Here is a 26,816-nt window from a genome sequence, read left to right as displayed (position 1 = left end):
CGGTACTCGCGAAAACGGACGTGCGGGCATCGGAGGATAAACGGTGATACGCCAGACGCGGCGACTCCCTAAGCGGCCGGACCGGAAGTAGGGGTGGCCGGTGGCGCCCCGGGAGCTGCGGCCAGAGCAAGAGCCGCGATAGGGCTACGGGTGAGCGGTGGGCGGCGATCGCCGTGGCGGGCTGCGCAGGGAAGCCGAAAGCTTGGGAATTTTTTGTTTCCTGAGTGCTAGCCGAGCGCACATCTCGGGCTGGGGCGCGGACTTGGGAGAGGGTCCCGGGCGGGCTCTACCTTCTCTCCTCTTTTTTCGCTGTCGGTGATCCTTTTCCCGAGCTTGCTGTGGGAGTTCAGGGAAGTGGTGTGGGTCAGCGCTCAGCCCCTTGTCTGAAGGGAGGACGCTCTGCGATTAGTACTCTTCTTCACCAAACCCTCTCACAACTCTTTGAGGTGAGGTCTGTTTCCCAGGTCTCACAGGTAGGGAAACAGGCTCCGGGAGGCAGTGCGACCGTCAGAGGTCCAGGTCCGTGCAGTCTGCACACTTAGCCTTTTGGGCCCTGGCTGGGTCTTGAGGGTACCCTGGCTCTCAGACGCGATCTCGGTAATCGAGGGAGCCAACTTTTGTGAATAAATTACTTAGAATCCAGGGACAGTAATTTCTTACAGAGGTGAAAGGGAAAATGATGGCCTTGTCTTGCCTGTGTCCCTCTCGCCTTTGGGAACAGGGTTGTGAGAAACCAGCTCATCTTGGACTTGATGGCCAGAGAGCACTGGGATTCCTTTACCGAGGTCAACTGATGATAGTCTGACTTGTTCTGAACTTAAGTTTACTCGTGGTTTTAAAAGTTACAATGCCTGTCTTTTAGATTGTTGGTAGACTAAATAGTGTTTATAGTTATGGAATATTCAGTGCAATGGAAGAGCTTAAGAAACGTAGATTGCTTTTCCCGATTCAGTAGGTATTTGCTAAAGTTGCTGAAATGGGAAATCCTAGACTCTCAATTCTGTTAGACCTCCACTCTCACTCCCAAGCTAAAATCCACTGGTTCATAGACACATGGAAAGAAATTTCTGTGTTTAGTATCTTCTAAAGGACACATACCAGTGATGGTATTGCTGGTGAAAGTTGACGGGGTACTAACAAACTAACCTGCTTACTCATATTAATTCACCTCAGTCCTACTGTACAATTCTAGTTCGGGTGTTTGCTGTCAACCACCCGGTTAAGCACTTGCTGAAATTTGTCTGCAATCTGATTCACTTTTATGTTTAGCAAGCAGATTGATTCCTTTTTAACTTCTGTAGGTATTCTATTGTATAGGTATGTCATACTTACTTAACCAATTCCCTGTTAACATACTCTAGGTCATTTCTAAACTCTCATGAATGATAATGCTGCAGAGAATTCCTCAAGTGGTGTGTTTTGTCATAGGTGGTGCCATGTCCACCTTTATTAGTCACTCCACCCCAGTCCTATCCTGCCTCTCAGGAACTCCCATAAGCAGTGTTCAGTAGTGTCCACCACTTACTTCTGTCACTTCTCTCCTGCAGCTTCACCCTTCACCCACTTCAGGCCCCTTTCCCTCCCCAAGTCAACTTTTCACTGCCAAGCTCCTGAGTAATTCCCACTCAAGCATTTCTGCCCCCTGAGAATTGCTTCCTCTGACTCCCTGTCTACCCTAATGCCTCATTTCCTACAGTTCTTGGAGGCCACAGAGTGTAGGCTGTGTGGAACCTTCCCATCCCCTTATCTCTCTCATCATCCTTCTTGGAGTCAAGTCTGTCATCATGATCACATCCCTCAAACCCTGGCATGTCTTTGCCTCATACTCATTTGGAAGATCCTGTCTAAATCCCAGGCTCCCCTTCTAGGAGCCTACTCCAGCACTACCTCCTATCCTTTTTTGGCTTCCTCCTCCACTAACAGATGACTGACTGGATTCCTCCTCCTCTCCATGGTCTTAGTTGCCTGCTGCCTGAGCCTTTCACCCATCCCAGCATCACTCCAGCAATTCCCTACTCTCGATTGCATCTCCTCTCTTTCCTTCTCTCCTGGAGTACATCAGTGTACAAACATGCTGATATGTTGTTCATCTTGAAATGGAAAAAGTACAACATCCCCTCCCCTTTTCCCAGATTTCTTGAGCTTACACTGCTCAGCTTTTGCCTCTGTCATTCAACAATCAGGGAGCCCTGATAGCTCCCATCAGGGTTACTGGCGTCATTCAAATTGTCATACCCCATGGTCAGGTCTCTGCTGCCACATTGCACAGCCTGTCTTTGACATGTCAATGGCTCCCCCTGAAATGCTTTTTCCCTTGGCTTTTGGGGCCCCACCTCTCCTACCACAGTCTGCTAGCTCCTCCTCATCTCCCTGACCCCCATCCTGGGCTCCTTCCATGCACCACAATTTCTCACAACTGCTGCCTTCTCCACAGTCACTTTGGCTGTCTAGCTAATGGAACACATTTAACATACCTGAAATGCTGCTCCTGAGTTCCAGCCCTGACCTGGTCCCTCCCGGGTATTTCCCCCACTCTTCCTTTAGTTGTATGAGCCAAAAACCTGGGAGTCATCCTTGCACTTCCCCATATCATGTCCTGCCCATCTCAGTCTTGAACAGACTGACTCCTCTCCCCCACCACCACCAGGGCCCACTCCCTTCTGCATGGCAAACAGAGTCCCTTTAACACTTGAGGTCAGATCATCCCATTCCTGTGCAAACCCTCCTCTTGCTTTGAGCTCCCCCAGAGCAAACCCAACTCCTCAGCCCACTGACCTCCTCATTGACCCCCTAATTCTCCACCAAGCCATCTCTCTTAAGGGCCTTGTCCTTCTGTCTGAACTGTTCTCCAGATGCTACCCAGTCCCCTCCCAACTATGAACTCCTCATCCCTGCTATGTGAGCTCCAGGACAGGACCTGGTGTTGCTCCATACCATATTCCCTGCACTAAAACTAGGCTAAGCTTGTAGTAGGTGCTCAGTAAAAAACTGAAATAATTGAATTCTCTCCTAGAAGTGGAATTGCTGAGGCTGTGCACTTGTAATTTTCAAAAAGTATTGTCAAATCACTTCATATAGATGTTAATTCAGTTTTACTTCCCCCACACCCCTGTGGATTGCATGCTTGGACTTTGGGTCTTTGCTAATGAGATAAGTACAAACTCATTTTAGCTGTAATTTTGTTTGTTGAATGTTTGGACATCATTTCATATTACTAAGTTCATGTTAAGTTCATGTATTTTTCTGTTTTTAATTTTTTACTTAAATCTTGCTGGCTCTGTTATCTGTTTTGGTGGAGGTTAAGAAGTAGAAGTGTGATTTTATATTTTTTCCCCAGATGGTTATCCAATTGTCTCAATACAGGTCTTTGTGTTTTTTTTTAAATACAATGCTATACACACAATAAAAATACAGAAAGGGAGCTGGGAACAGAGCTCCCCAGTATGCATGAAACCCTGGATTCAATCCCCAGCACTGCAAAAAAAAAAAAAAAAAAGACAGTAAGGATTTGTATGAGGTTTTTTTCTTCTCAACAGCAGTTGTTAAGTGATGTAGGAGGCCCATAAAGCTGTAGCAGATGCCAATAGTGTTTCCTCTTGGGGAGATGAGGCAGTAACTGACAGTGGCACTATGTGCAGTGGGCTGAGATGGAGACCTAGCCCAAGAGACATTGGACACAGGAGAAAGTGATTCATCCTGCCAGTGGGTGCTAGGAGAACTCTTTAAAGAAAAGTTCAGTGAGATAGGGATAATAGAGCACTGCTTATCATGGGTTAAATCTCTAGTACTAAAAAATAAAGAAGAGTTCACTTTGAGCTGGGCCTGCAGTTAGCCAAGCTGCATTCTCCAACATCCATCATGTTGGATGTTGCCAGGCAAGAAAGTAGGCTTCAAATGGATTTTTTTTTTTAACTTTAAATGATGGTATTCAATTTAATTTGGCCGGAGGATGGCCTGCAAAGCAACAGGTAGAGTAAGGTAGGTAGATATGAAGGGCTTTCTGAGCTCCTCTGGGGACTGGACCAATGGGCCTCAGACCCAACTGTAGGACCTAGGGAGCACTGGCTGACCGTATGCATTCTGTAAAGCATCCCGTGATAACCCAGTGCTGAGCCAAGATGGCTATGCCACTCAGCCTGGGAGCAAACAGAATTGATGTGCAGGAAAGGCTGCGATTATTCCTCTCCCCTCCAAGAGATGAATCCACTGACAAGTGAAAGAGCTAGCCCAGGGGGAAAGGCCGAGCACCACACTGCCCCTACCTCTGAATCCAGGTCTGTATACCCCAGCTTCTTCCTAGGCATAGATTTAGTGACAAAATTGATCTGATATCATTCAGGTCACCTCATCTTCCCCCAAATGAAGCCAAATTCCCACTTCAGTTGACCTGTGCATTATCTAATGCCAAATGCCTTCCAGTTTCCCTAATTTTTCTTTCTCTTGTCTTGGGTTTTTTGTTTGTTTTGTTTTGTTTTTAAGTGAATTTCCTTGTTAGTTACAAAGTTCCCTTGAAAGAATTGCTATTTCCTGAGTTTCTTTTCTTCTCCTTAGGCATTAGCATTGACAATTGTGTTGAGCCACAGAAGAGCAATTTCTGAACTTTTGCATTACTGTTGTTCTGAAACTGGGGTGTTTAGGGCTGAGGACCCTGACAGCCCTGAGCCAAAATGAAGACTGTTCTCATGGTTGCAGAGAAGCCATCCCTGGCACAGTCTATCGCCAAAATCCTTTCTCGAGGTAGGAAAGACCAACATTAATTTTCTTTATTGCTTTGGTCTGTAAGCATTGTTATTTTTACTATTCAGAATGTTTCTCTTTTTTTCCAAAGTGTGATTCTATCTCTGTCAGGGTAGATTTGGTTCAGATCAGAAGGCATTAATGAAGCATCTGGACAGTAGTCACCCTGGATGTGTTTACTTCCACACCTGGTGTGTACCAGGGCTGGGACTCTTAAGAAAGAAAAAGACATAGTTCACAGTCAGGTGGAAGGTGCAGTCGTTGTTAGAGTTCTGAGCCAGTCAGGGGCATTGGACACAAGTAGTAAACTGGAAGGAGGTACACAAGACAGCCAGGACCCCCTCCCATATCTATGTTTGACAAGACTATGTCATGGCCATTGTCATCTCTGGAAATTCACCAATGCCTCACATCCTTTGCACTTCACATCATTCAAGAGGAGCCTATGGGGGAGCCTTGACCATGGGCCAAGTTCCAGTTTTCCTGAGACCAGAGAACTGGAAAGATAACATCTGCCTCTCATGCCTACCTCTGAACACACTAGGGTGGCTGCCTGGTGGAGTGCCATTTCCCTTCCTTCTTTTAATTCCCTCTAAATATGAAGGATATTTGGATGCTGGGTACCCAGCAGTGGCAGGAATCTACCCTTGATCCAGCAGTTTAGGAAAGAAGAGGTCATAGTACACCTGAGCATTTGTAGTCTAAAGGGGTTCAAGAAATGGCATCTCACCCTCAGAGGCTGAGAAAGTTGGCCTGCAGAACCATCAGTAGACAGGATGAAAAAGACACTATAGAATTTGATAATTTGACCTAATCCCTGGTGAACTTAAAGTTCAAATATAGTAAGGCAAAAATCAAATTGAAAAATGGAAACAGAAATGCAGATAAAAAGCCTAAGAGGGTCTGCCTCTTGCTCCCAGTCTATGAGTTCTGTGTTGTGAGTGCATTGTACTAGGTCATTTACAGATGCTATTGTCTTTGAGTATTATTAAATCTCCCAGTACCAAATTACCCACAGTGGCCTAAAGAATATTAAAACTGACCTCTCTGAGGAAGGAGGACTCTGGACTTCCAAGAGATGACATCTGGGTCCAGGGTCTTCATAGTATCCACAGCTCCATCTCTCTGTGCTTCTTCTTTTAGGGAACATGTCCTCACACAAAGGGCTGAACGGGGCCTGCTCAGTCCATGAATACACAGGAACCTTTGCTGGCCAACCAGTCCGCTTCAAGATGACATCTGTCTGTGGTCATGTGATGACCCTGGATTTCCTGGGTGAGCACCCCCACCCACCTTCATCCTATTGAGGGGAGCCCTGCACAGCACTGCTAAAGGTCCAGTTACAGCCTACATCCAGAGGTCATGGACTAGTGACTAGGGGCCACTAAGTGAGATGCCCAGAACTCAGGCTGTAGAGCTCAGCATCTCAGAGTTCCTGTCCCAGTAGTTCCCTTTAGGCATTATATGCCCTGTACACCTTCCTGTGCAGATGAGGTGGTGATATCTATCTCATGAAGTGCCTGGCCCTTGCACATGTTTGAGAGAGGGCTGCTGCTCCTGCTGAGTTAACTATTGTCTGTTGGTCATTGGATGACTGCCATTGTCTTGTATCATTACTGTTATCCATTTCCTTGATAAGGCCAGAATTAGTGACCACCTGGGTCTATGTGCAGAACCATGTGGTTAACATAAGTCCAACCCAAGCTCTGACCTGCCATATTAGTCTATTTTATACTACAACAACAGAATGCATGAGGTAAGCTAACTTTCTAAAGAAAAGAAGTTTATTTAATTCAATAGTTTTGGAGCCTGAAAGTCCAAACAGCATAGTGCCAGTTCTAGCAAAGACATCATGGCATATCACAGTGTCATCTGGATGACATATGCAAGAGGGAGAGATCACATGGTAAAGCAGGAAACCAGAGAAAGATTTAGGGTCAGGCTTGCTCTTATAACAACTTGCTACCTTAATCCTTTCTGACAGCAGTGCCCTAAGTAACCTAAAGACCTCTCATTAGGCCCAGCCTCTTAAAAGTTTTATACCTCCAATACTGCCACACTAGGAATCAAGCTTCTAGCACATGAACCCTTTGGGGGACTCTCAGACCATATTCAAATCATGGCTTCTGTACTATGCCATCAGCTGGAGTAGGGCAATGATTAGACATCTCTGAGTTGCCATTTCTCTCTCTCTCTCTCTCTCTCTCTCTCTCTCTCTCTCTCTCCCTCTCCCCTTCTCCCTCTCACCCTGCCTTTTTTTTTCTTTTTCTTTTTTTTTTAGCTGGGGATCAAACCCAGGTTTGCTAAGCAAGCGCTGTACCACTAAGCTACTTCCTCAGACTAATTTGCCATTTCTCTTTTGTGAAATGTACAACAATGTCCTCTTCCCAAGAGGGACTCATTGTTATGTGATAGTGAAGGTATCAAAAGCACTAAAGCCTCAGTAGTTTTTCTTGCTCCATGACCATACCAATAACAACAAAGGTGATGAAGTGGTGTAGCCAAGCTTTGGGGCCCCAGGCTTTATTCTCCAAAAGGCACATGGAGAGCAAGGATTAGAACTCCATCTGACCATGTACTCCCAGGCAGCAAGAATGGGACCTAAAATAAAACCAGAAGTCCAAGCTTGCAAGAGCCAGACCATAAGTAGAGAAGTAGGTGGAGGTACCAGACATGAGGCCAAGAGGGGTTAACCTTCCATAGGGAACAAGTGGGCCCCTGATGTATACCCTATGAAATGCTGTGTGGTGGGAAAGGTTTACAAAATCCTTTGATTTTGAAGAGAAGATGACACATGAGTTCAGGGCCCTGGCAAAGTGAACCAACCCAGAAATGGTGCTTTCCACGACAGGGAAAATACCAGAAGAAAGGCTAGAATAGCAACCCTGCTGAGAGTTTGCTTGTTTGGTTCCCAAGGGTGGCCAGGTCAGGGTATCATCAGCTTAACAGCCCAGGGGAAGGAAGGCCTGGTGGGTGGGGTTACCCAAAGACCTGAATCCACATATCAGCACTGCTGCCTCTGACTGTCAAGTGATCTCGGGCCAATCTTCATCCAAGCCTCCTCCTCTTCATTAATGAGAAGAGACTGTCTCCCTGGGGTTATGAAAGTTGTGGAGGCCAAGCCTTTGTGAGCTGTGCAGTGTGACTCAGTTTCACCATGACTGTGGTTTGTAGGAAAGTACAACAAGTGGGACAAGGTGGACCCGGCAGAGCTGTTCAGCCAAGCTCCAACAGAGAAGAAGGAAGCTAATCCCAAGCTGAACATGGTGAAGTTCCTGCAGGTACGTACAGGGACAGGAACTCACCAGGTGACTCCAGCTGTCTTTGCCTGCCATTAGTTGAGTCCTCATCCTCATCTTCATCTTAGACACAGAAACCTTTGCTGGCTGACCTGGGCCTGCCTTTCTGCCCTTTCTGTGGGCATCTCCTGCTGGCCCACAAGGCACCTTCAGGCCTGGTTCCCCCATCCTAGTCATTCCTATCACTCAATCCTGAAGAGCAGACATTCTGCTTTTGGCTTAGTTGAGGTTTTTTCCTCCAATTTTAAAATAAATACATATTTATTTTAGAAATTATAGATGAGCAGAAAGAATAAAAATTATTTCTAACCACATGACCCAAGACAACCACCATTACTAATTAGGGTTATTTCATTTCAGGACTTTTAATATTTCAATTTTGGGGATAAAGACCATATTATAATTATCATTTTTTGATCCAAAAAACAACCCTTCTGAGATAAATTCTTTTCTGAGAAGCTGAGCCAGCCTCACTGTAGCCAGCTCCTTGCTCATCTTAGGCATTAGTCCTCATAACCAAGACTCAGCCCCCAGGGCCCAGGCTCTACCTGTTGTCCCCAGAGGGGAGTATCACAGGGCCTGGGCCTGTGACAGATGCACGTTAATGTGTGCTTTTGGACAGGTGGAGGGCAGAGGCTGCGATTACATTGTGCTATGGCTAGACTGTGACAAGGAAGGGGAGAACATTTGCTTTGAGGTAAGTATGGTGCCCACTTTGGTTCACTTTTAACTTTTCCAATAATCTAACACCCTCAGTCCCATTATTCCTGAAGCTGAAGTAAGGGGTTATCTACAGCAGCTTTAAAATGCCTTCCCCACCCTTTATTTGGGAAATTCTATAAAAACTTTAAAATGAATAGACCCTAGTGTTACTTTGCTTTCTAATGACACATGGTAGAGCTGGCTTAAAAGGGGGCAGAATTATCTAGGTAGATGCAGATTTCAAAATGTAGTAAGTTCGTTTTCAGGGTCCCAGACCCAGCTCAGTGCCTTGGGACCTTCAGTTGATGTGATTGATCACCTCAGCACCACACACCCTTCTGAGACCTCATTCTTCTCATCTCCCACCTTTACACATCTTCTGCTTCATTCAGAATGCCCTCCCACCTCCCAGTCACCCCCAGTCACACAGCCCTCCCTGTAGAGACGGAGGGCTTCCCTCTCTTCCCATGCATCCCTTTCTTGTGCTTACTTAAGTCATTGTACCCTCATGCTTATTATGACTGCCAGTCTCACTCATGCCTCTCAGGCTGTAGCTCCATACAAGTCACCCTGTGTCCCTGTACCCTCAGCTTTCACCTATGGTCTGATATGCCTTAGGGTTCAGGAGATGATTCCAGTGAGATGGGGTGCTCAGGGCACCTGGCATTCTAGTGCAGTACCCTCAGCCAACCCAATTGCATACTCCCTTCTTAGATATCCTTCTATCCCCTCCCCACCCACTTCCAGGGACCTTTGCCTCTGGGGGTGGAGAATGATAGCAGCTCATTAGCTTTCTTCCTTCAGAAATAAAACCACTTCTCCCCAATAAGGACACTCCTGTCACTCTGCACAGCCTTCATAGTGCATCTCAACTCTAGGACCTGCTGTGCCCAACCCCCACCCACAAGCTGAACCCACCTGTGGTCTTGCCACTTTTGCCCATTTCCTCTTCCTCTTCCTTCCTTTTTCTTTCCCCGTCTTTCCTCCAGTCATCTGAAAGTTTCAGTTACCCTTCTAAGCACACTCTCCTCCAGGAAGAGGGGAAACAGATCAAGTGGAGTAGATTTGGTGTCCCTTGTATGCTTGGCAGTAGCATTTACTAACTGGGAGCAGAAGACAAGAAAGGTGGCAATTGCAGGGTAATAGTAAGTAGGGGAGTGTCCAGGCATATTTATAGTTGGAAGGAAAGGGAGCCATGTGGCGAAGGTTTTGTGGAGAGACCAAAGCTTCTGAAAAGGCAGAGAGATGGAGAAGGGTCTGGCAGGGGTGAAAGAAGGTTTCCCACACAAAAGGTTCAGCACTGGAAAGAGCCAGGCCCAACTGCAGAGGTGTGGAGGTAGATAGCCTGGGGACAATCACAGCCAGGCCTCCTTCCCCCCAGGTCCTTGATGCTGTTCTGCCTGTCATGAATAAAGCCCACAGCAATGAGAAGACCGTGTTCCGGGCTAGGTTCAGCTCCATTACTGACACAGACATCTGTAACGCCATGGCCCGCCTGGGTGAGCCAGACCACAATGAGGCACTCTCAGTGGATGCCCGCCAGGAACTGGACCTGCGTATTGGCTGTGCTTTCACCAGGTGCTGTCCCCCACCCAGACATACACATGTACTTTGGGCCCAAGCATACCCCTTCCCTCCCTTTACCCTAGGTACCTGCCTTTGCTGGTCCCCATCTGCAACCACAGGGCCTCTTGGAGCCCAGATCAGCAACAGGAAATTTTCACATTTTAAAAATCTTGAAGAAAGGTCTGGGGTTGTGGCTCAGTGGAGAGCACTTGCCTGGCACATGTGAGGCACTGGGTTTGATCCTCAGCACCACATAAAAATGAATAAATAAAATAAAGGTATTGTGTCCATCTACATCAAAAAAAAAACTTGAAGAAAATTACATATATGGCTGGCATACTGTACATCACACAAACTGCCACTTGATAAACAGAGGGTATCCTTACTCAAGAGTCCTAAGAAGAATGCAATGGATGGATAGAGTATAATAGAAGGACCCCTCACCCAAAATAATAGGAGACTCCCTGGGTCTTACTCACTTGTCCATCATATGCACACATGATTCCTGCATGACACACTCTGTTACACTGACTTCAAACTAATAGCAGCTTACTTGTACCACTTCCCAACATATACCCCAAACCCCAGGCTAGACTCACACAGGGGTTTAAAGATAATGTCTTAAGTGAATTCTTAATCAACTGTCTTTCTCTTTACCCCACCACTCCCCCTAGGTTCCAGACAAAATATTTCCAAGGGAAATACGGTGATTTAGATAGCTCTCTCATCTCCTTTGGGCCATGTCAGACTCCTACCCTGGGATTTTGCGTGGAGAGACATGATAAAATCCAGTCCTTCAAACCAGAGACCTACTGGGTGCTGCAGGCCAAGGTATTTTTCCCCCTTCTGTATTCCTTCTCTGTTGTTCCAGGTTTGGTGAGTGGATTCTCAGAGTTTTCCTCCACCACTATCATTTTTATTATCCTAAAGTCCCCTGGCCAAGGACACAAATGTGAATAGCTATAAATGAGAATGGTTTTCTGTGCCCCAGAAAAGAGGTTCCCTGCCTTCATGGGGGTAGTGGGGCTAGGTTGGACTTGAATATATTGAATTTGGATAAGTAAGAATGAATTTCACTCTAGTGGTACAGGGTGAAGTCAACCCCCTAAGGGACCAGCAACTGTGGTGGTCAGATCCAAGAACTGGATTGAGGCCATGAGCTTTCAAACTTTTTGAAAGTGCTTAGAACTTTTCTTTGAATAAAAGCCTCTTTAAGCTTGATTTAAAGCATAGCAAAGCTGGGCGCAGTGGCACACACCTGTAATCCAAGTGGCTCGGGACGCTGAGGCTGGAAGATTGCAAGTTCATAGCCAGCTTCAGCAAAAGCGAGGCACTAAGCAACTCAGTGAGACCCTGTCTCTAAACAAAATACAAAATAGGGCTTGGGATGTGGCTCAGTGGTCAAGTGCCTTTGAGTTCAATCTCCAGCACCCCAAAAAAAAGCGTAGCAGAGTTGTTCTGATTGACACAAGGCTGGTGATCTTTGGTACGGGCATACCTAGACACCAAGACTAGGCAGGGATGGAGTGAGAGGTAAAGGCTCAGACACTTCTTAATGACACATCAGCCTCAACTCCAGGCCACCCTCTTGAGACCACCCACCCAATTGCTGGCAGGGGAGTAGGGAGGATTAGATGCCAGCCTGCATATCTGTAAGCTAAACAACTACAGTTAGGAGAAATCAGAGTGGAGACCATTTTGCTCCTGTACAAAGACCAACTTCCCCTGATTCCCTTCCCTGAGAAAGCTCACCTGGATACTTCTTGTGTGTTCACTTTTTGCCCTTTCTACAGGTTAACACAGATAAAGACAAATCTCTCCTTTTGGACTGGGACCGAGTGAGAGTATTTGACAGGGAGATTGCACAAATGTTTTTAAACATGACAAAACTGGAGAAGGAAGCTCAGGTATGCCTCCTACTCCCATATCTATCATATTTGCCTTTTGTGGATGTAGAACTCCAGAAAACTCTGGCCAGGGGCTGTGGTTATAGCTCAGTGGTGGAGCGCTTGCCTGGCATGTGTGGGGCACTGGGTTCAATCCTCAGCACCACATAGAAGTAAATAAATAAGATAGAGGTATTGTGTCCATCTCTAGCTAAAAAAATTTTTAAAAAGAAAGAGAAAAAAGAAACCTCTGGCCAGAGGAACAGTCTATAACCATGGGTCACATCTTTCTTCCCCTTTCTGAAACAGATATCTTTTTGGAAAGAGGAATAATTACTTACACATACACTCCTAAGATACTTCTGCCAGTGTGGTAGCTCCAAAGTTCTAAGTATTTACTCCCTACCAGACACTACACACACCTGTGGCCCTGCCAGACCTCTTAATTCTCCCCTTTCCACCATACATAACTGATCTCCTTTGTTAGGACTTCATTTCACACAGATGTCCCTTTTTTATGATATTGAAAGCTAACAACTATAGAGGGACCTATGTGCACATGGACACACTTGCCCAAGATCATTCAGCTAGCAGGGTATAGACCTGGGATCCTCAGTCAACTTTCACAACTCTGTACAGAGTTGTATTTCTTACTTATAGATAGATAGATAGATAGATAGATAGATAGATAGATAGATAGATAGATAGATTGATAGATAGACAGAAAGACATACTGCTTGGCTGTTAGGAAGAGCAGCCTGGCAAGGGGCTGGCTACATGAAGTGGGGGAAAGTCACTGCCATCACAGCAGATCAATGCCCTGCTCCGATAACTCCCAAAGTCAGTGAAATACAACTTGGCTTTCTTCAGTTGCCTTCTTCTTGTCTTTCTTAAGGTTTCTTTGCATGCCATTTTGCCCAGGCTTCTGTTGTCTCAGATTTCTTAGATTTCTTTTAGAGCTGTTCCATGCCTGTAGCACCAATGACATTCCTACAGAGACGCCATCTCCACCTCCAGATCTCACCCTGAGTGACCCTAGTCTCCATTGCTACACATAAACAATTGGCGTCAGCATTAGCACCCATATTTGTCAGTCTGGAATTCAGAATGTGCCACCCTAGCCAGTCTACAAGGGATTGGCAAGGGCAAAGGGCAGAGTTTGAGTTGTTCTGGTTGTATTTGCAGAAGACAAAACAAAGAATCATCTCTTCCAACAAGTGTGTGGTCCAGAGGTGGGAAGTTGTAGCTCACCAACCAAGCACAACCCACTGATGTTTCCATTTAACCTGCATGGCCTTTTACAAAAAATCACATAACAATACGGACTTGGGGCTGGGGATGTGGCTCAAGCGGTAGCGCGCTGTCCTGGCATGCGTGCGGCCCGGGTTCGATCCACAGCACCACATACCAACAAAGATGTTGTGTCCGCCGAGAACTAAAAAAATAAATATTAAAAATTCTCTCTCTCTCTCTCTCTCTCTCTCTCTCCCCCCCTCCTCTCTCACTCTCTCTTAAAAAAAAAAAAAAAAAAAACAATACGGACTTGCAGCTTCCCTTGAAAAACTAGAAAATTTTGTAGCAGTGCTTGTGGCCCAGTCAGCAATTCCCATGCACAGCAAACAACAGCCACCGTCCCTAGGACAGACAGACCCATGTACCATCCCGTAACATTGGCCTCTATGGGATTTGTATTTGCTGTCCCTTACCCTGACTCCTCCCCATACCTCCATGTTTTCTCTTTTTCTAGAAAAGAATTTTCATTATTTTTCCTTTCCTGGTCCTGAACATTCAATCCAGTCTTCAGACTACTGGAAAGAGTGAAATCAGAAGCAGGAAGACCAAATGAATGAAACCAAATCCATTGCCCACACATCTGGATTCCCTTTGTTATGGGCTCTTCTCCCTTCCAAAAATTACTCAAAATGTCCCTTCTTCTAGGTGGAGACCACAAGTAAGAAAGAAAAGGCCAAGCAGAGGCCACTGGCCCTGAACACTGTGGAGATGCTGCGTGTGGCTAGCTCTGCTCTGGGTATGTGGGGGCCAATTTCATTTCTCTTTAAGTTCCAGAGTAGGAATAAGTCAATGTAAACCAGAGAATAGTGTCTCATAGTATTCAGTGATTCAGTAGTTGCTATCAGGATAAAACACATGGAGGCTACCTTCAGTGCAGGGCCCTGGGTCAGCAGAGTCCCTCAGAGGCTTTATACTCTGGAGATCCAGCTCCAGAGCCAAATTCTGGTCCAAACTCAACTTAACCACTTCCTTTCTTATCTCAAGCCCCAGTTTCTTATCCCCTGAGAAAATGGGGCAACAAGATTACCTGTGTCTTTGGTTTGCTGTAAAGACTAAATTATGGGAAATAGCATCTTTTAAAATAGCAGTGATAATGTTGGCCACTACTTGAGAGGGACAGCCTAACATTAGAATTCTCAAGCAGCTTCATTAGCACAAAGGAGAGGCCTCAGCCAACTAGAAATAGATGTAAACTTCATCTCTGAGCTTCCTACTCAATCACAAAGGGATTGAGCTGGAAACCTGGCAGTTTCTAACAGCTAGCAGTCTCTAGGCTTTGGTGGCCCACCCATGGGGAGCCATGGACTATGTCCTTGTGGATCAGTGCCTCCAGAGTCCCAGGAGGACAGTGGTATCATTAAGTGATCATTAGCTGAGTGCTGGCCTCTGTTGGTCAGAGAGCAGCAGAATGAACCCTACCTCAGTATATTGAGAAGGATAAAACACCACAAAGGCTCAGAACTGTGATTATGCTCTTTGTTATCATAGTAGGCTCAATAGCCACTATGGTTATAGCCCTATAGCTATATGTGTGTAAGAGAGGTGCTCCATCATCACCATAGCCATGAGTAACATGCATGTGATGCTGTTACAGAGCTAGGCTTTCTGGGAAACTGAGGCCTCATAAAGATACCCCTCCCTTTAAGCTCCATTCTTGTGATCAAATTAGAAATATTAAAGACATATTACTGAGAATAACAGGGTTGAGTTTATTGAAGGGATAGGAAAAGGGAAAGGAGACACTCTCAGGGGAGAGAGTGGGTCCTCTCAAAGAGGAGAAGGACAGTATGCCTCTCCTGCACTCCAGTTTTGTTTTGTTTTTAATTTTTTTTTTTGTAGTTGTAGATGGACAGAATGCCTTTATTATATTTATTTTTATGTGGTGCTAAGGATCAAACCCAGTGCCTCATATATGCTAAGCAAGCTCTCTTCCACTGAGCTACAGTCCCAACCCCTGCACTCCAGTTTTATTGGGATCCCAGAGAAGTTTCTAGAAAGTCTCACTCAGGTCTGCCTCTTGACTTTTGACTGATAGCAGGATGACATCAAACTTTCAAGTCCCCACTGCCATGACAACTCTAGGTTACCTTGGCCCATGCTGGCCAGTTCTAATTATATTCTTAACCATAAATTCTTACAGATTTTATGGTTAATAGGAAGTATCCTTATCTCCCGGAGTTTTGGGATGTAGTCTGTGAAAAGGGTCACAAAAGTCTCCCTTCCTCCTTCAGCATAACTGGAGTTCCTCTTATCAACATTACTTTAGGACTGTATTTCTCCTGCAGATAACAGGTAGTTTGCTGAGGAATGTAAGGTATCCTGTCCACTTAAGCCAGGCAGGGCTGCAGGTAAATTTCTTCTTGGACAATAAAGCATGTGAGGGTCAGCACACTGGCTATCCCCACATTCCAGGCTCCTGAGACTCCTGTCTCTCACAGGCATGGGACCACAGCATGCCATGCAAACAGCTGAGCGGCTGTATACACAGGGTTACATCAGCTACCCACGGACAGAGACCACCCACTATCCTGAGAACTTTGACCTGAAGGGTTCTCTGCGGCAGCAGGCCAACCACCCCTACTGGGCAGACACGGTAAGTGGAGTGGACCTTGCTTTTGCTCACTCAGGCCTCAGAACAGGCTCAGGCACTTTGGTCAAACCCAGGACTAGTAGGAGGCAGCCATGCCCAGACTCAGTTCCACTCTGTGCTCTCTTCCTCAGGTGAAGCGGTTGTTATCAGAAGGTATCAACCGCCCACGGAAAGGCCACGATGCTGGAGATCATCCTCCTATTACACCCATGAGGTCTGCCACAGAAGCAGAATTAGGTATCAGATGCCCCGCCCACTTCCCCACACACCTCTCAAGCTTCTGGCAGAGCAGGGAAAAGGGCAAGACACAATAGCTACACAGCACCATTAGACAGAGTCAGGGCCTATTGGCAATATGCTCCTCTTTCCCTGGCTTGGTGAGGGGTTCATCTGAAAGCTTTGCTTCATTACCATGGACTGAGGTTAGTAGTGAAGTTGTGGCGACTGATCAGGGAGAAGTCAGTGGGCAGACAACATCAGAGGAAATGGGATGAGATCCAGGCAGAGAGTGACAGGGCTCAATGATGGGCTGCACCTCCTACATGGATCTCATGCCAGGAAAAGGCAGATGGGGAAGAGAAAACAGTCCAAGTGGAAACAGGAGCTACTACACACACTGGAGTTTGAAGTGAGGTGGCATGTCACTAGACAGTAGGACAGGCTGGAGCCTAAAGAGCAGCCTCAGGGAAGCAGGTAGAGGCTGTGTAGAGAGGTGGGAGCCATGGCTATGAAGATACCACTAAGCATAGGAGACTGGCTTTCCCTTGCTGTGTGTTTTCCTTCTTTCTTTTTTGGACTTTGGAGCAGGCCATCCCTGGCATCCATGCCAAGGCTGGAGGGAAAGTGCTAGGGGTCCTTAAAACCTGGCCAGGCCACTAGAGTGACTGACTGTGGGCCTTTTGCAGGGGGTGATGCATGGCGGCTCTATGAGTATATCACCAGGCACTTCATTGCCACCGTTAGCCATGACTGCAAGTACCTCCAGAGCACCATCTCCTTCAGGATTGGTCCTGAGCTCTTTACCTGCTCAGGGAAGACTGTCATCTCACCAGGTAAAACTGTGAGTCCTAGGAATCCTCCTTCACATATTTTGGATCCAGAGATGATAGGCCTAGGGTCTGAGGCCTGGGTTGCCCAGGAGGGGGACCCTAAATGGTGGTGCTGTCTCTCTTTAGGCTTCACAGAGATTATGCCCTGGCAGAGCGTGCCCCTGGAAGAGAGCCTACCCACCTGCCAGAGGGGTGATACCTTTGCTGTGGGTGAGGTGAAGATGCTGGAGAAACAGACAAGCCCACCTGATTACCTTACTGAGGCTGAGCTCATCACACTCATGGAGAAGCATGGCATCGGTGGGTGCATCTACCCAGTTACTAGACCCAGGGTTCCCTTCCCCAGGACTGGGGCCAAAAGGATGTACCAGCAAAGCTGCCCAGTAACCCCTATACACCCAGCCCAGCACCAATCTGTGGACCAGTATCTGATAACTGGTGGCACCCTGTAGAATAGTTGATCCTGGCAGATCCCACAGTGGGAAGCAACTCACAACACTGTCACATCAGGACCTAGCCTTCTTTGTGAAGGCCAGGATACATTCTCATGCACTGTGGGGTCATGTACTAACTAGCACACACAGCGCTGAGAGTTGACCCACAATGCCAAAAGATTCATAAGTCAGATCAGCAGCCTCCCAAGTCTACATAGCTGATCATGCCTTTCCTGGAATCAGGTTCTGGTCTTGCTTCTCTTAGGGGCCTGGGGCACCTGTGGTTAAGTCCCAATGGAGCAGCCCTCAGCCTTCTATGGAGTATGGGTGCTGCTCCCCAAGTACTCTTAGCTCCTTCCCATTAAAAGAACGGCCCCTGTCTGGCTTAGGAACCCTTTTCAAGTCATGACTTCTAGCAGCCATACATGAAAAAGGGATCTGGACCCAGTGACTAAAACAAGCTACATTTGTTACAGCGAAGAGGGCTTTTAGGTGACCTTCAAAACAGGAAAGTGGGCAAGGGTAGCCTTGTTGGTGGAGGCCCATAGGGCTGTGTAAAAAGGGTCTGATCAAGCCCACTGTATGTCCAGCGGCATACACCTGTAATCTCAGCTACTCTGGAGGCTGAGGTAGGAGGATCCCAAGTTTGAGGCCAGCCTGGGCAGGTTAGCAAGACCCTGTCTCAAAACAAAATTTTTTAAAGGACTAGGGGTATAACTCAGTGGTAAAGTATTTGCCTAGCATACATGAGGACCTGAATTCAGTCCCCTGTACTGCCAAAAGGAAAATGGGCCGGGGAGCCTGAGCAGAGCTGCCACTCAAGGCTACGGCAAGAACATTCTGGGGATTCAGAGCCGCACATGGGCACAGAACCACTCCTATCCTAATCCACAGGGTCTGAGAGCTCTGGGACTTCAGCATGCTTCTTAGACTCCAGGTACCCATTTCTTCATATGGAAAATTCTCCTTCATTGAGTTGCCTGTCACCCACTAGCACTGGCAGGTGTGCCGTCAGCATGAATTTCCTTTTTCCTTCTCTTGTCCAACACACACCACACTCAGAATGCCTTACTTTCAGCTGCCTTCTCTACCAAGTAGGCTCCTCAGGCTGAGGGAGTTACATCCCTGGAACTGGGAACCTGCCTTGGGGATCATGAAGAACTCTAGAAAGATGGAGAAAGTGGGAGATAGGAAATGGGTAAAACCAGCTGGGTTCAACAGTGAACTTGTAAGCTCCCCTTGGAAGGTACTGGGGCTCTTCCTCCAGGAAGCGTTGCTTGCTACAGTTTCCAGGTAATAGAAGCCAAGGAGGTTACATTTAATGGTTGCAGTGTAAATTCTGTGACCTTGACAGAGTCACTTAACCTCTCTGAGCCTCTGTCCTCAATTATAAAGCTAAAATAAGTACCCTATGAGTGGTTGTCCTTGGATTCACAAGACAAAATAGGAAAGGCACTTAGTGTGGTGCCCAGCCCCGTGTAGAGGGAACCACAGGCATGCAGTCCTCCCTCCTGTTGGTGGTTGGGAGGCACTGAGATGGAGGATCCTAACAACTGGTGGGGATAAAGCTCAAGTGCACAATCCAGTGGGTACTGTTGGCTGCAGGCTAAGGAAAACCCAGAGCCTTACTATGTGTTTTAGGGACTGATGCCAGCATCCCTGTGCACATCAACAATATCTGTCAGCGCAACTATGTCACTGTGGAGAGTGGCCGCCGACTCAAGCCCACCAACCTTGGCATTGTCCTGGTGCATGGCTACTATAAGATTGGTGAGTCCCCTGGTCCTGTATCCTAGAGCCTGTGGACTCCCCAGCTTCTCCCTGAGTGGTGACTCTGCTGTCTCCTCAAGACGGGTCCTGGCCCTGCACTGAGCCCCTACCCCCTCATGTACTCCCCCAACTCCCACTGCAGGAGTGCTGCCCAGGACCTACAGACATGCTTGAAAGATCTAAAATGGAAAGTAAGGGGCTCTTTTCCACAGACAAGCCCTTGGATATGTGTGGGGTCCTCGCTAAGGAGTCCATCAGCTCTCTCCTGTAGAGATGTCCTAGGCCTCTGGGAATGCAGAACCACAGCACATATGTGGCCTGAGGACAGCCATATCTGTAATATGATCCTAGACAAGATGTTCTCACACACTCTGTGCAAGATTTCCCTGAGGGAAATTGGGAAAGGCCTATGGGTATAGGAGTCAGCCTGGTGCCATCAAACTCTGGCTGAACAGCCCAGGGAGAGACCAGGAGGCAAGCTGGATTTGAAGGGACAAGCAGGCAGTGGGGGTGGCAGGGCCTTGGGTACAAGTGCTTGTAGCAGTTTCCAACCATCTGCTCACAGATGCAGAGCTTGTGCTTCCCACCATCCGAAGTGCTGTGGAGAAGCAGTTGAACCTGATTGCCCAAGGCAAGGCCGACTACCGCCAGGTCCTAGGCCACACCCTGGATGTCTTCAAGAGGAAGTTCCACTACTTTGTTGACTCCATTGCTGGTAAGTTCCACCTTTTCCCTGCCCCCGCCACCAGAGGATACCCACCATCACCACCACCAATCAGGGCTGGCAGTACTCAGAGAACTAAGGGCACCCATATGAGGCCCATTACCAGATCTGAACTCCAGGCCTCTGCAGGCTAAGGAAATGATGCCTCCTCACTGATTATTATTGAGATTAAATAGCAGATAGATTAACAACACACACATTGCCAGGAACACACACACCTGACAAATGGGGCTACTGCTCTGCCATTCTATCACCAACAGTAGAAACCCCATCACCTGCAAGGATGTGTTCACACTAAGGACCTCAACCATGTGTGGTAACCCCCACTCCAGCCCACCCATTTACACCAAGCCACATACTGGAGGGTAGGCTGCCAGAGACTAGAAAGGATGTGACTCTGTCCTATACTATGCTTGCTTTCAGGTATGGATGAGTTGATGGAGGTGTCTTTTTCACCCCTGGCAGCCACAGGCAAGCCCCTCTCACGCTGCGGGAAGTGTCACCGGTTCATGAAGTACATCCAGGTAAGTAGGGTTGAGGGGCTGTGACTGCCCTTCCTGCCCATAGCACCCTTCTGCACTAATTCAGGCAAATCATGTCACTTCTTAGGCCTCTGCTTTATCATTAGTCATACAGAAATAATGTATCTTGCTTTGGGTTTCACACAGAATAATTGAAAGACCTAAGTCAGTACCAACAAATACCTCCAATGTCCCCCAGACCCCATAAACACATCAGCCATTAAGCCATGTGAACACACATTGTCCATTATTTCCTAACACATGTTTCTTGCTATCATGGGTGGGTATTAACCTACATGCCAGGACTTTTTTTTTTTTTTTTTTTTTTTTCAGTTGTAGATGGACAATACCTTTATTTTTTTAAATTTATTTTTATATGGTGCTGAGAATCAAACCCAGTGCCTCACGCATGCAAGCGCTCTTCCACTGAGCTACAACTGTAGTCCTATGCCAGGACTTTAGAACTACCTTCATTCATGTGTGGAGTGTACTAAGGTTTATGGTTTTTGGTTGAAGGTCCTTGATGGCAATGTATTATATTCTATATTAACATGTTAAGTATTCTATATTACGTACTTGTTGTGTATTCTATATTTTGAGGGAAAGGAGGGCGGGCAGGAAAGTCAATGACCCTGGAAGCCCTTGTATTCCCTCTTGACATTGCTGTAGGCCAAGCCAAGCCGCTTGCACTGCTCCCACTGTGATGAGACCTACACCCTCCCTCAGAATGGCACCATCAAACTCTACAAGGAACTACGGTGCCCACTGGATGACTTCGAGCTGGTTCTATGGTCATCAGGTTCCCGGGGCAAGAGCTACCCACTATGTCCCTACTGTTACAACCACCCACCCTTCCGAGACATGAAGAAAGGTGAGTAAAGCACCCCAAGTCCTGGCTGCCCTTTGTCCCCACTGGGTAGCTATAGTCTCTTTTTAGCACCAGTCCCAGCCTCATCACACCAGGCTCCAAGGAGATCCCTCACCCCAGCCCTTCCCACACTGACTGGTGCTAAGATGGAAGATCTGGAGTATATCTGGGGCACTGCTCAGCCACCAGTCAGCCTATCTGCCACTCTGCCTGAGTGGGCAGGCTACTCCATGCTGCTTGGTCACTGGGGATCTGGGCAAGGGGTGAGCTATGATTCCTCCTGGGCTGGGGGAATGAGAATCTGCAGCATGTGGAGGCCACTCAGCAAGCAGTACCCACTGCTATACTCTGTTCTCATACACTTGTTACTAGAAAAAGGAGAGCATGCATCAAGGCAGGGTAGAGAGAACTGAGTCAAGAGTCAGAGGGGACCCAGAAACCATCACACTCATCCATGCTGTGTTCTTTACATCCTGCACAGCCTCTCAGGTGTCACCATCCCCTACTACAGACTAGGAACCAGTGGGAGTGAGACATCTACCCATGTTAACCTGGGGATCTGGAAGGAGCCCTCACAGACTCATCCAGATTCATCCCCACCTGCATCCAGACTGCTAGAGTAATGAGGCCCCATCTTAGCCCTCTGGCTGTCCAAAAGACAGTCCTATGTGGCCCAGTGATAAAAGGACCACATGGGAGTTGCCATGATGAGCTGTGAAAGCAAAGAGAAGGTTAGGGATGGATTTGGCTAGGATCTGCGAAAAAGACACTAGGCTGGAGGGCCTTCAAGATTGAGGAGTTTTAAAATAAGCAGAAAACAGGGAGTGATGGCAGCGGGGAAAATTCAGGAATCCAGGATCTATAAAAGCAAGATTGCCCCCATGAGCAAGATCAAAAGGAGTACTTTGTTCCAGGACAAGGGGTCCAGGAATTTGAGACACTGAGAGCAGGCCCAGGGGGCTGTAGGGTTAGGTGAGCACAGCAGAGGTGCATCACAAGCTTCCCCTCTACCCACAGGCATGGGCTGCAATGAGTGCACACACCCCACCTGCCAGCACTCACTGAGCATGCTGGGCATCGGCCAGTGTGTAGAGTGTGAGAGTGGGGTCCTGGTGCTGGACCCCACCTCAGGCCCTAAGTGGAAAGTGGCCTGCAACAAGTGCAACGTGGTAGCTCACTGCTTTGAGAACGCCCACCGTGTTCGAGTGTCTGCCGACACCTGCAATACCTGCGAGGCTGCCCTGCTCGACGTGGACTTCAACAAAGCCAAGTCCCCACTCCCAGGCGATGAGACACAGCACACAGGCTGTGTCTTCTGCGACCCCATATTCCAGGAGCTGGTGGAGCTGAAGCATGCAGCCTCTTGCCACCCCATGCACCGTGGTGGGCCTGGGAGGAGGCAGGGCCGAGGGCGGGGCCGGGGCCGGCGACCCCCAGGGAAGCCCAATCCCAAGCGGCCAAAGGACAAGATGTCAGCCCTGGCTGCCTACTTTGTATGACATCCCTGTCCTCCCTTACCCAGACTCCAGTCACTGAAACCATTAAAATGCATTTTGCCTTCTCCAGAGCAAGAGGCCTGGGGCCTTTTGCTGTTGCAGCGACATCAGAGGATTACTGTGCCCTAGGAACCAGTGGGGTTTCCTTCCTCCCCGCACACCTACCTCTTCCTCCTATGTATGCCAAAGTGTTCCCCACTTTGCCCCCACCCTGGCTGTGCCTCCAAGACTGGAGCTGCAGAGAATAGACCCAGTCGGAATTCACACCCTGTCTCAGTACATGTATAATAATGCTAGCTATGTACACAAGCAGGAGATAGCCTGATGCCACGAAGAAGATGGGGATCAACAACCCATCAGTCCTGCAGGTGTCCTAGGCAAAAGGCTTGATGGAGCAGGCAGGCCTGATAGACATCCTCTCTGGGCCTAGCTCACAAATCCCCTTGGCCTTGGCTCCAGCCCCCACACACTTGTATGCTTGTGACTCCCAAGTTCAGCATGTTTTTTGTGTGACTCCACCAGCTTCTTGGGGCCTGTTCTGATTCCTGTTCATTCTGATAATGAGCCTTTGTTGTCTCAGAAGCAACTGGGCACTCCATTGAAACTAATTGCATACCAGGCTTAAAAAATACCCTGTAAGTCACAGTACCTCGTGGCAGCCAGGTGTGGGCTTCAGGCCAGACAGCTCTCTTGACTGTGTCTCCTTCCTGTGCTCTCCTGTCCAGCCACAAGGAGGGGCTCCTATATTAGTTTTGTTGTGTGGGGAAACTCCTTCCACCCTCTTGATTATGCCTCACCATGTAATAGCAAAAACTTAGCCCAAATGGCTTTCCAGACTAATCTGGAATATTTGTTCAAGGGACAGGCCAGAAATGCTTCCCATGTGAACCACCTTCCTCTGTAGTAGATTCATAGTCATACTAGAATAGATAAGACTGAAAAAACTCTTTAAGAACCCATAGTTCAACCAGGCACAGGTGGCACATGCCTGTAACCCAGCTACTCAGGAAGTTGAGACAGGATGATCACTAGTTTCAGGTCTGCTTCCACAAACTAATGAGAACCTATCTCAAAATTCAAAAGAGGTAGGGGTACTAGGGATATACCTTAGTGGTAGCATGCCCTTGGGTTCAATCCCCTGTACTAAAAGAAAAAAAAATCCATAGTTCGCTCAACAGTCCACATAGTCACAACCCCTACTGGGACACCTCCACCCCAGGCCCCAATGAGCCAACATTTTGGTTCCCTGGAAGATAGTTTGAGAAAACACTTGAAAAGATGAAAGAAAATATGCAATGAGAGGGAGAGGTGTCACTTTGGGAAGGCTGCCCCATGGGGCAGCCCCCTGGGAAGCTGTGCAGCAATGGTGGGGATAATGCATCTACACTCAAAGCCTCTGCTTTTGTCCCCATCCACTGCAGTCAGATTCCAGAGCTCTGAAAAGGCCACATCTCTTGATGGGCAGGGTCCCTGACTTGCAGTTTTGATTGCGTTTCCACCTACATGTCCCTGTCACATAATCCAGGGCCTTTTCTCTACAGGAGAGAAACCTAGGACCCTTCCAGGGAGACCCCTCCAGGAGCTCTGTCATAGGATTAGCTTGGACTTTGAGAGGGAACTGTTCTGTAGTCCTTAAACCCAAACCTCCCTTGCCATCCTTACCACAGTTGTGCAACTAACATTTCAGTCACAAACAGGGCTGATGAAGTGTCTCTTTTTTTTTTTTTTTTTTTTTTCCTCTCTGCAATTGTCCCTGTGCATGAATCTCCATCAAGGGGATCTCTTAGCTTTTGAAGCTGAATTCTGCATTCCTGGTTCCTTCACCTTATACCATACAGTGACATCCAACCCTACTATCACTGCAAACCTGGCCTCTAGGAACAATGGACACAAGGAAGGAATGAGGTCTATTTAAGGTCAGAACCGTCTTCTAAGTATCCCTGTTCTGGGAGACCACCACAGAGGTCAGTAGCTGCAGGGCAGCCTTTCTGAAAGAGGCAGGATCTTGCAGACCAGGCTTCTCTGTCTTTGCACCTGGCCTACAGTGGCTGGGCCTGGTTGTCCAGCTGATTTGTCTTGTCAAAGACTATTGCACTTTGTAGACCCCATCTTTGTCCCCTTGAGATCACGGTTCACATTGGCACTAAGTGCCCTATGCATGTGTGCTTCATTGAGTGTAGCATCCTTCCAAGGCTACGGGGCAGAAGACACCACTGACCTGCAACTACAAAGCCTCTCTTGTTTCATTCCCCATGAAGAAACCAGCAGCTAAGGGAGATCCAAAAGCCCCCTTTCAAAGGCAGCACCACCCGGGCACAGGTTGGCACACACCTGTAATGCCAGCAGCTCAGGAGGCTGAGACAATAGGATCATGAGCTCAAAGCCAGCCTCAGCAATGGTGAGACCCTGTCTCTAAATAAAATACAATATAGAGGTGGGGGATGTGGCTCAGTGGTTGAGTGCCTCTGAGTTCAATTCCTGGTACAAAAAAAAAAAAAAAAAGGCACCAGGTGAGCATCCCATTGCAAATAGCCTGCAAAGTCAGAAATGAGGACTCTCCTGAGGTTATGTGTATCACCCATAATTTGAAAGTCTACAAGTGACCTAATCCTGTCTCTAAAATGAGTCTTGCCTTATGTGTGGTTTGAAGAGATGAAGGGAGGTTCTTGTAGATGGCTGAAGTCCTCATGTGGCAGGAGCAAAGTATTCAGAGCAGGCATTCAACATAGGGGAAACTTGGAAACTAGGAAAGAGTTCAGGCAGAAGTGGGAGGAAGACTCAGGGCTGAGCATTCCAGGAGCCCCTATCTAACCCACCTAGCCAGGGGCATAGCCTTCCTCAAAAAGCAGAAAATTATGACCGTGGTATCCAGTTGGGGTGGGTGATATTGAGAGATTCCTTTCACAAGGGTGAAAGCCAAGAGCCAGGAGCTGAGGCGTGATGGAATGCAGACAGTGAGGCGTTGACCGAAGCCATAGGGCACAAGTGATCTCATAAGCATGTTCCTGGCCTAGAGCCCAATGGAGCAAGTTTCTGAGGTGTAGCTTTGCCATTCTCTCTTATCTGCCAACCTCAAGTGGAATCAGTGCCCAAGAGGCCAATATGGCACCCACTAAGGAAGCCTGCAGGTATATCAGCTTTCACAGGCACCACACTTTACAGTGTGGGAAGGCCTGTCTCACACACTGCCTTGCCTGAGATTTTCAAACTTCACACTACAGCTATTCTGACATCGGTAACTTGGGCATACTGATCAATACTGGCCCAGGGTCTCAGAACAACCCTATGACAATAGGTTGGTTGCTGTTGTCCCCATTTTTATGATAAGGAAACGGGATCAGGTGAGCTAAGAAATATGCCTGAAGTCACAGGTTAAAAGAGGTAGCTCAGGCGGAGCGCAGTGGTGCATACCTGTAATCCCAGCATCTCATGAGGCTGAAGCAGGAAGGATCACAAGTTCAAGCCAACTGGGCACTGAGCAAAGACTTGTACCAAAATTTAATTTTTTTTTAAAGGAGTTGGGATGGTGCTTAGTCGTAAAGCACCCCTGGATTCTGTCCCCAGTACTGAAATGAAATAGGGAAATTATCCTGAATTATCTGGATGGGCACAATGTTATCACAAGGGTCTTTAGAAGTAGCAGAGAAAATCATCAGAGAGATGGCAGCAGATAAGGGCTTGAGTGGCCCTTACTGGCTTTGAAGATGGGGGAAAGGACCCCAAGTCAAGGAATGTGGGTAGTCTAAAAGCTAGAAAAGGCAATGGAAGTGACTCTCCCAAGAGCCCCCAGAAAGGAACATACACTGTTAACACCTGCTCTCAGTCCATTTGAGACCATGGGGACTTCTGACTACCAGAACTGTAAGATAATAAATCTGTGC

At 47.6% G+C, this 26,816-nt stretch overlaps 1 protein-coding gene across 2 annotated transcripts; it reads left to right on the top strand.

Annotated features, from left to right (window-relative positions):
* The first annotated feature begins 72 nt into the window (after window positions 1–72).
* On the top strand, window positions 73–26,816 carry TOP3B (DNA topoisomerase III beta). 2 transcript variants are annotated; one of them, XM_081284726.1, is made up of 18 exons: window positions 73–150; window positions 4,552–4,737; window positions 5,881–6,012; window positions 7,912–8,018; window positions 8,659–8,733; window positions 10,120–10,316; window positions 10,979–11,135; window positions 12,098–12,211; window positions 14,129–14,219; window positions 15,922–16,076; window positions 16,205–16,310; window positions 16,979–17,125; window positions 17,249–17,422; window positions 19,198–19,326; window positions 19,892–20,041; window positions 20,474–20,574; window positions 21,241–21,442; window positions 22,457–26,815. In XM_081284726.1, the coding sequence occupies exons 2-18, from the start codon at window positions 4,668–4,670 to the stop codon at window positions 22,936–22,938; spliced, it is 2,589 nt and encodes an 862-aa protein (XP_081140852.1). In that variant the 5' UTR covers window positions 73–150; window positions 4,552–4,667; the 3' UTR covers window positions 22,939–26,815. The 2 variants fall into 2 exon arrangements, with proteins under 2 accessions (XP_081140852.1, XP_081140853.1); XM_081284727.1 differs by lacking the exon at window positions 8,659–8,733 and having other exon boundaries at window positions 22,457–26,816.

The sequence above is a fragment of the Spermophilus citellus genome, assembly GCF_964194105.1.
Source record: "Spermophilus citellus genome assembly, chromosome: 3".
NCBI lineage: Eukaryota > Metazoa > Chordata > Mammalia > Rodentia > Sciuridae > Spermophilus > Spermophilus citellus.
The sequence above is the reverse complement of the archived record's forward strand: the minus strand, read 5'-3'. Positions and strand labels throughout refer to the sequence as shown.